Below are 9,462 nucleotides of genomic sequence, written 5' to 3' on the forward strand. Positions count from 1 at the left end.
AAATAACCAATTTTAATCACAATGAGAAGTTCAATTAGGGGACAGATTACTAAATTTAAAAATTATTTAATTACAATTAACGCGCAAGAGGAGATTTCAAATATATCCCTTGCGGAGTTAAGTTTAAAGCTAAGTAAGTAAGATTAAGATTCTTAATTCTAAAAATGTATCTACAGAGCTTGATGAGCGTGAGGCCTCGGAAAATAACATAATTTCAAACATAGCAATGGTTTAGTCCATACTTGATAGGCAAAATAATCTGATGAAGTGGGAGGAGTACCGTAACACTCTCGATGATGTCCAGACTTTGGATCAATTTCATAAATTTTTAATTGATAGTGCTGATGTCTAATGATTGGGCCAAATTTTCAGGATTCTCTCTTCTCCATACTCGTGAGGGGAGTACCGGTTTATCTTGTCTGGCGACATCGAAAAGATGTACCGCCAGGTTCAAGTGAACACTGATGACCGTGACTTGCAACTCGTCATTTGGAGAGGAGATGAGTCCGAGCCCCTTAGAACGCTGCGATTAAATACTCTTACTTACGGCACCGCAAGCGCGAGTTATTTAAGCACTCGATGTCTGTCGCAGCTCGGGGAGGAGCAGCACGATCCGCTCATAAAAACGGTAATACAAAAAGATTTTTATGTAGATGACCTTATTACAGGATCTAATGACGAAAACGAACTGCGGTACATACAAAGTTTGGTCGCGGAGGCTTTGAGACTAAGATGTTTCAATTTGCGAAAACATAAAAGTAATTTACCTACTTTGTTCGTGGACTCAAGCATAAACATTCATGAAAATTTAACCTACGCATGACACGTTTAATTTTCCTACAAAAACTCCTCCTTCCGTTGAAAAAATTACTAAAAAGTACATAATGTCAAATTCATTCAAAATTTTTGACCCCTTAGGTTTGGTTAGCCCTTGTATAGTAAAAGCTAAAATTCTTTTACAAAAACTGTGGAAAGAAAAACTTGATTGGGACGAACCAGTCCTAGATATCATTAAAGAAGAGTGAAATAATTTTGCTGACAACTTACCTTTTATTCAAGGTTTGAATATAACCAGGCCAGTTATATGTGACTCGCCTAAATCAATTGAAATGCATGTTTTCAGTGACGCCTCACAAGTCGCCTACGGCAGTGGCGTTTATATGAGGTCTGTTGCTGCAAACGGTGACATCACTGTAAAACTTTTATGCAGTAAGTCTAAAGTCTCACCTGTGAAGCCCACGACGATAGTACGTCTCGAGCTCTGTGCCGCACTGCTGGCTGCGAGGCTTAGCAAAGCTGTACTGGACTCGCTGCGTTACAAACCTGATCGCGTGCTTTACTGGTCTGACTCGAGCATAATTCTGGCATGGCTGAAAAATAATATAACACAGTTAAAATCATTTGTGGCAAATCGTGTCACAGAAATATTAGAAATAACTTACCCATCAACCTGGCGGTACTGAACCCACTGCTGAAAATCCAGCTGATTTGATCTCTCGTGGCGTAGATGCTTGTAGCCTACAATCCCTGGATCTGTGGTGGTGCGGACCTAAATTTTTAGTTGAACACGAAAATCACTGGCTCGTGTTAAAATGCAATAAAATCATTGTAATTCCTGAAATAAAACCAAATACTACTACTGTTGCGGAACCATTCATTAATTTTGAAAATTATTCTTCACTCAATTGACTTCAACGTTCCTTTGCTTATGTCCATAGATTCATTTATAATTCGAGAAATACCAAAAATAAACGGCTGGAAAACTTAACCGTAGATGAGCTGAGCCAGTCATTCAACGGACTATGTGTAATAGCGCAGGTCGATTCTTTTCCCACAGAGTACGAAACTCTTAGTAAAAATAAATTGTTGAGTCCCAAAGCTAAAATCTTATCGTTGTCACCTTTTATGAGCGAGAAGTTGATCCGAGTCGGTGGCAGAATCGAAGCCTCTAATTACTCGTACGAAAAGAAACACCCAATTTTACTCCATGCGTCCCATCGACTTACTAAACTTATATTTGTTCACGAGCACAAAAAAAATATGCACGCACCACCTCAATTGTTGTTATCCCTGGTCAACGATGGTGATCAACGAGTGTGGCCTATAAATGGAAGGTGACTCGCTCGGCACACGGTAGACAACTGCACGCGCTGCCGACGCGTTTAGTTGCTCAGAGAATTGACCCAGATTTCCCTTTTATCTCCGTCGGTCTGGACTTCGGCGGTCCTTTTCAAATATTGAACCGTAAAGGTCATGGCAGTAAACCCATAAAATGTTACCTTTGCTTATTTGTCTGCTTACTTTTCAAATGCGTCCACTTAGAGGCCGTAAGTGATTTGTCCAAAAATGCATTTATAATGACGCTTCGAAGGTTTATTGCACGAAGAGGTAAGCCAGCGGAAATATTTTGCGATAATGGTAGAAATTTTGTCGCCGCTGCCAAAGAGTTAGGGCAATTTTTAAAAACTAACCAAGAGTCTCTGTCCGACTTTGCCACTCAAGAAACTATTAAATTTGTATTCTCACCAAGTCGAGCTGCACATTTCGGCGGAATCTGGGAAAGTGGCATTAAGTCCGCTAAACACCATTTAAAACGTGTCATGGGCAACAGTCATGTCACATTCGCAGAACTTTCAACTTTGTTTGCGCAAGTGGAAGCGATACTTAACAGTCGCCCTTTATGTCCCATCTCATCATCCCCTGACGATCTCCTCTCCCTCTCCCCAGGGCACTTCCTAATCGGAAGACCTTTGACTGCGCTGCGAACACAGGCGTTTGACAACCACAACGAGAACACCCTGAAACGATATGCACGCATAGAAAAAATGTATCAGCATTTTTGGCAAAGATGGCAGAGGGCAAGCATTTCGGAAATACAACAGCGAACCAAATGGAGAACCAACAAAGCAAAGCTGAACGTCGGTGATTTAGTTTTCATCCATGAAGACCACGTCTCTCCGCTGTGCTGGAGGCTTGGGCGAGTGACGCGTTTGTTCCCGGGTCCAGACGGCGTATCCAGGGTCGCGGACTTGTCCACCACTAGAGGCTGTGTACGGCGGCCACTTGTGCGCCTCTGTCCCCCTACAAACTACTGAAGATCTTCAAGGTTGAAAGGGCTTCCTTTCAACGAGGCGGGAGGATATTGCCGCGCAAGGCAGTTTAGTTTATATTTTTTTTATAGTAGTAATTGTCGTCATTAGTTAGAATTATAGTAGTATCTATTATCTGTAGTTGGCTTTATCTGTTGTGTAATTATTATCTGTAGTTTGCTTTATAGAATTTATTGTCTTTTTGCATAGTCTGTTATCTATAACTTCTTCCGGCCCTTCCCTTTTCAACTTGTCACGGTGTCACCTTGTAATAAAACGAATTAATTATACTTAAAAATTTCTATTGACTTTTAATCAATCCATTAAGGCTTCATTATGTATCAAATACAGATAGATATATGCTGTCACGGACTTTTTTTTAGAACTTTTCATCATTACAGCCTATACAGTCCACTGCTGGACATAGGCCTCCACAAGTTTACGTCAAAAATAACGTGAACTCATGTGTTTTGCCCATAGTCACCACGCTGGGCAGGCGGGTTGGTGACCACAGTACTGGCTTTGTCGCACCAAAGACGCTGCTGCCCGTCTTCGGCCTGTGTATTTCAAAGCCAGCAGTTGGATGGCTATCCCGCCATCGGTCGGCTTCTTAAGTTCCAAGATGGTTGTGGAACCTTGTTATCCCTTAGTCGCCTCTTACGACACCCACGGGAAGAGAGGGGGTGGCTAAATTCTTTAGTGCCGTAGCCACACAGCACTTAGAACTTTTACAGAGGATCAATTCTGTCATACATAATTTTTGCGAAACTTTACCTGTTTTCACAGCGCACGCAGCGGAAGCTCTCAAAAGGAAAAAAGAACCCCCGATTTTGAAACATTCTTCATTGGTGCTCCGCTCCTTTTGTCTTAGCGTGATGATATATAGCCTATAACCTTCCTCGATAAATGGGCTATCTAATCCTAAAATAATTTTTCAAATCGGACCAGTAGTTTCTGAGATTAGCGCGTTCAAACAAACAAACAAACAAACTCTTCAGCTTTATAATATTAGTATAGATGAGTATAGATAATATTAAGTTGCTCAAACTAAATTTAAATCTAACTTAAAACTAATTTCTGTATACAGTAGCTTAGAAACAGTATGTGTAGTTTGATTTCATTATATTAAGCTTTTACCTGACCTAAATTCAGGTCAATATACAAAATGACCTAGAGGAATTAATTTGTATATTTGAGTTTCTTGAGAACTACTTGCGTCCTAAAAGCGGTCATGGTTACCAATAAAATTGGAATCATGAAATTCCAACCAATTTGATTCCAATTCCAATTTGAATTCGGACACTGAAGATGAACTTGTAAGTATAGGTACATCAGTTCACTTAGGTAACAATATTGAAAACAATCATACACATTCTTCTGCTATAAATGAATACACCACTCACACACTCACTACCACTTACAGCCTATTGCAGTCCACTGCTAGACGTATGCCTCCACAAGTTCGCGCTAACTATGGCGTGAACAATAAATGAATACAATGAATAAATCAACGTTAACTACTTAATATCCAAAACTTACTTAAAATTGACATGTGATTATTGTTAATATGAATACATCACTAGAAACATCACCTGATCTAGTCGTTTCTGGAACTGAAACATTCTTCTTAGCCTATCAAACGCTGTATAGAGCCCAATGAGGACAGTGATTGCTTCCAAAATTCTCATACAATTCTGAATAAATTTGACAGTGAGTTTAATTTGATTATCATCGAAAAATGTCTGTTTTATCGTCAATATCAAGCCTACAACATCTAAAACAAATTTAGCGGCAGTACAAAAATAAGATAAAATCTTCGAGGGACGATAGTTTAATTCAGTCGACACTATCTGTCTTTGAATTGTGTCGAAGTGTGTCGAGGCGTTCATTTTTGCATATAGTCTGGATGGTATATCAACGAACGTAAATTATTATGAAAAAATAATATATTAATATGTATATCTAAGTATATCAACATATTATTTTCTTATTATTCATATGCCATTAAGCCATATCATATGCCATTATGCCATATTTCTTAAGTCCAATATTATATTTAACTGACAAACGATGTTGATTAACTTTTTACATATGTGAATGTAAAATTAAAAGTAATCTTAAAATATAAATTAATTCATACTGGTGAAAGTGAAAACTATTCTCCCGCAGATGTCAACGGTCCTGCATACTTGGTACTCAGGTGTGCAGACGTATGGCGCTATTCCGAGCCAGCGTGATATTTTCAACGTTAAAATTTATAGCACTGCCTTTCATGGTTACAACCTGTGGAGACAAACACATAATATCACTGACACTTTTAGAGAAAAATGGAAGATCATTTAAATATATCAAAAATAGAAAAGGCCATAGCCAAAAGCGCTATTAATTTTGATAAAAAACTATAGAATCATAATGTGTGTCCTTTAACAGACCACTACATTCACAGTTGATACCATTTCTTACAAACTAAGGTACTCACATTAGCTGATAGATAAGCAAATAGGTAATCTCAAATGATACTGATCTAAGTTGTGACGACGATTGATGAGTTTACAACAAACATACTTTGTACACCTAAAGTAAATATGAATAAAAAGATTGATGAGCCGAAACAAATATCAGTCGTGCTTCCTCGCAAACTGTTCCGCAGATATATTCTGCGTTTATTTATATGATTAATGCTACAATTTAAGATATTACCTGTTGAGCACTCTTCATTCGGTTATACATATAAGCATCCTGCGACACTCTTGATGGAAATGATCGAATCTTTTTAACCGGTATAACACACAAGTGCGTCGTGAGCGTTCCGTCTAACAACAAATCAATCGCCACCGATCTAGCACTAGTTACAAGGAAAATAAAAACATCAAAATAACTAAATTTCAACACTAAAATATCATACATTATTTTATAATCAGTAATTAAAATAATGCACCTATAATAACTAATGAATTTTTCGAAGTAATATCGTTTTCATAAAATTCTAATGATAGTAATTTAGTTAAAAGCTACTAAGGCGTGGCGGATTCTGATACGATGTATTCCACAATATTCTTAATACATTAAGGACACAGCTCGTAAACGTCGATATATTTATGAGAAAATGTTACAGACTAACAGAAAGATAGATCCGGTGGATTATACATTTCCAACGTTACGATGGTGAAGGCTTTGTGTTCTGTAACTAATCAGTCTCCATTAGGTCTAAGATCGTTATCATTTAACATTAACGCTATATATTCGAAGTCATGCACGTTGCGCGTTTATTCGACATCGTCTTTAACAGGTTTGTGTTTGTTCTCTATTCGGTTAGTCGGTTTTACTTAGTCACTAAGCCAACCATATCACTTGAGACCGAATCAGCACTGACCACAGTTATGCAGTCAAACAGAACGCTATGATTTTCGAGCATGGTAGATGACATTTTCCCTGGATCCCCCGTCCTGAGTCTCTTTTTACCTTGGAATTTAGAAGCACTGACATTGTTACAGGTAGTATTTGTGACGCAGCATACAGTTGACGTAAATATAATAATTTGGTTTCAAAGTCAAACAGCGGTCACTGTGACCGCAAGTCTGAGAGTACGTAACTTTTTTGAAGTGTAATCATAATAATTAGATTATTATTTTTTTATATGTTTGAATACCTATAAAAATATCACATACTGGACCACCCTGGACAAAAAGTGAGAAATCAGAAGATTTCATAAAATAAATGTGTTTAGTAAGATACTATCTGCGTCCAACGCACATATTGGTGAACTCATTGTCGCTTGGTGATCTCAAGTGTAATTTCCCAAAATGTTTGGGGCTAAACAGTTTATGGTGGTTTAAAAATATAAATCAATATTGATTCTTATTTTTTGTTCTTTGTTTGTTCAAATATACTTCTTTATCTGTAAAAACATTAAAATCAATGTCATATATGAAAGATATTGTTAGTTCTATTAATAAAATAATATAGCGGTCTCTTAGACCGCTATATTAACCGGGTGACAAAAAATGTATGACGGTGGTTAAAGGTTAGGAAAACCTTTGGCATCACATGCAGCACTTCATTCTAACAGTTGTTTAATTTTTACAGTGTGTATAGAATAAACGACGACGCGGTGGCATAACGGGCACAGCACTGGTTTGTGATTGTTACTCTGGCGGTTGCGGGTTCCATCCCCGCACATAACAAACATTTGTATTGGGCATACAGATTTTGCCGTGGTCTGGGTGTTTGTGCAGTCCTTGTGGGTCTCCCCACCGTGCCTAAGAGAACACGTTAAGCCGTCGGTCCCGAATGTTATCACGTACACCTGACAACGATCGTCAGTCATATTATGATATAATATATATCCGTTTAAATTTTTGTATTAAAATAAGTCACGATATTAAATATTCCATTAATGTCTAAAATAAGTCTATATTATAGAACGAGCATCACATTATTTTCATTTCACTAGAATTTAAAAGTTTCTTTCAGAACTAAATGTTTGAACTTCCTTTGAATATATCAACGCATATCGGTATCTCCAAGGAAAACCACTTACTCGTATAAATGTCGTTACTACAAATAAATCTAAAATTTTCCTTTTATATCTTCTTTTTATACCAACGTAAAATCGATTTAATCAGAGTATTACTTGAATGTACTGACAATATGTTATTCGGTAGGTAATTTGGTGCCTGTATTTTAACTTATATTATATCAATAGGTTATTACCATGGCGCACAGTGAACTAGCCTTAATATTACAAATATCACGCTGGTTCGGATTAGCGCCATATGTCTGCAACCCTAACTACCAAGCCTCTCGAACCATTGACATCTTGGGGAAAGTGTTTTTTACGTTTCTTAGTAAGGGTCTTATTATATTTTATGATATATTGATTCCAGTAATCTATCACAAATTTTGCTCATTATAGATTTAAAGTCCATACAAACTTAGATATCTCTCACCAGTAAGCAAAATAGATACAATATTGAAATCTAGATCAAGTCTTGCTTTAGATTGTTTCATACATACATACATACATACATATAGTCACGCCTCTTTCCCGTAGGCGTAGGCAGAGACCACTTCTTTCCACTTGCTACGATCCTTACATACTTCTTTCGCTTCGTCCACTTTCATTATTCCCTTCATAGATGCTCTTTGGTTTAGGGTACTCTTGATCTGGCCTTTTTTCAAGACGTCCCTTGTTTGGTCCCGGAACGTCCGCCCAGGTCTACCCCTTCTAACCCTTCTATCCACACTCGCCTTATACACTTTTTTCGTCAATCGTTCTTCACTCACTCTCTCGACATGACCAAACCATCTGAGCATACCTTTCTCAATTTTTGTCCCTACATCTTCTTTCAGACCACAACGTTTCCTTATCTCACTCTTTCTTCTTTTCTTGCACAGCCTTTTGTACATCTTTATCCATCCACACATTATAGTTCTTTCGTCCTTTCCTTCTTTTAGCTACTCCGCATACCTCAATAGCAACATTCACGACCCCTTTCTTAAATGTATCCCAAAATCTTCAATCGCACCTATCTCTTCTATGCCTTTAAAACTTTCTTTCAGTTTCTCTATATACTCGTCTTTCTTTTCCTTTTCTTGTAGGTTTTCCACTTTCACTCTGTCCAAAACACTCATAGGCTCGGCCCTTCGGTGTCGCCACCGTTTAAAGAGGTCACGCATTCGGGCTACGATCAGGAAGTGGTCTGTGTCGAGGCCTACACCGCGGTATGCCCGAGTGTCTAGCGCTTTCTTCCTCAGTCTTTCATCCACTATAACAAAATCAATCATACTTTTAGACTCACCCTCATCTCTTGTATACAAATGGATCTTTTTTGTGGTCAAACATTGTGTTGGCCACGCAAAGATTCCATTCCAACCATACTTCAAGCAGGTTTCTCCCATTGTCATTCACTCCCTCGTCCCCAAACGCACCTAAAACTCTTTCATACCCATCACGCTTCACTCCAACCCATCCATTAAAGTCCCATAACATCACGATCCGTTCATTTTCTCCGCACTTATTCAAGACATCTCTCATGCTATTCCAAAACTCCTCTCTCTCTTGTTGGGCCTTTAATGACCCACCTCCGCGCAGTTGTCGGTGCATAGACCCTAAGGATGAAAAGGCGAGTGAGTCCGACTTTTAGCCTGATCCAGAGGAGTCTTGGGCTTACACATTCATGCTCCATCACTCATTTATCATTCATTTCATGAACACGTTTATTTCAATTCTTTTTCAGTCTTCATCTGAAAGTACAATTATAATTTCAAAAATCAACCAAACCAACTTTAAGTTGAAATTTTATTTTCAGTCGCACATTTTTTCTGCAGAAAATTGAAATTTATCAGAAAAATTAGAAGCATTTTAAATTAA

General features: G+C 38.0%; 1 protein-coding gene across 1 annotated transcript; it reads left to right on the top strand.

Moving 5' to 3' along the window:
• The first annotated feature begins 436 nt into the window (after positions 1 to 436).
• Positions 437 to 1,463, top strand: LOC123656208. Its single transcript, XM_045591913.1, has 2 exons — positions 437 to 557; positions 1,060 to 1,463. Exons 1-2 carry the CDS (start codon positions 437 to 439, stop codon positions 1,461 to 1,463), a joined length of 525 nt encoding a protein of 174 aa, XP_045447869.1.
• Positions 1,464 to 9,462: the final 7,999 nt, after the last annotated feature.

Source organism: Melitaea cinxia, chromosome 9 (genome assembly GCF_905220565.1).
Source record: "Melitaea cinxia chromosome 9, ilMelCinx1.1, whole genome shotgun sequence".
Classification (NCBI taxonomy): Eukaryota; Metazoa; Arthropoda; class Insecta; order Lepidoptera; family Nymphalidae; genus Melitaea; species Melitaea cinxia.

Excerpts from the sequence above, each read along its gene's own strand:
- LOC123656208 (XM_045591913.1), top strand. The coding sequence starts at position 437 with ATGTACCGCCAGGTTCAAGTGAACACTGATGACCGTGACTTGCAACTC. Across the intron at positions 558-1,059 it reads TCTTACTTACGGCACCGCAA|GTTTGAATATAACCAGGCCA; the intron begins GCGCGAGTTATT and ends CTTTTATTCAAG.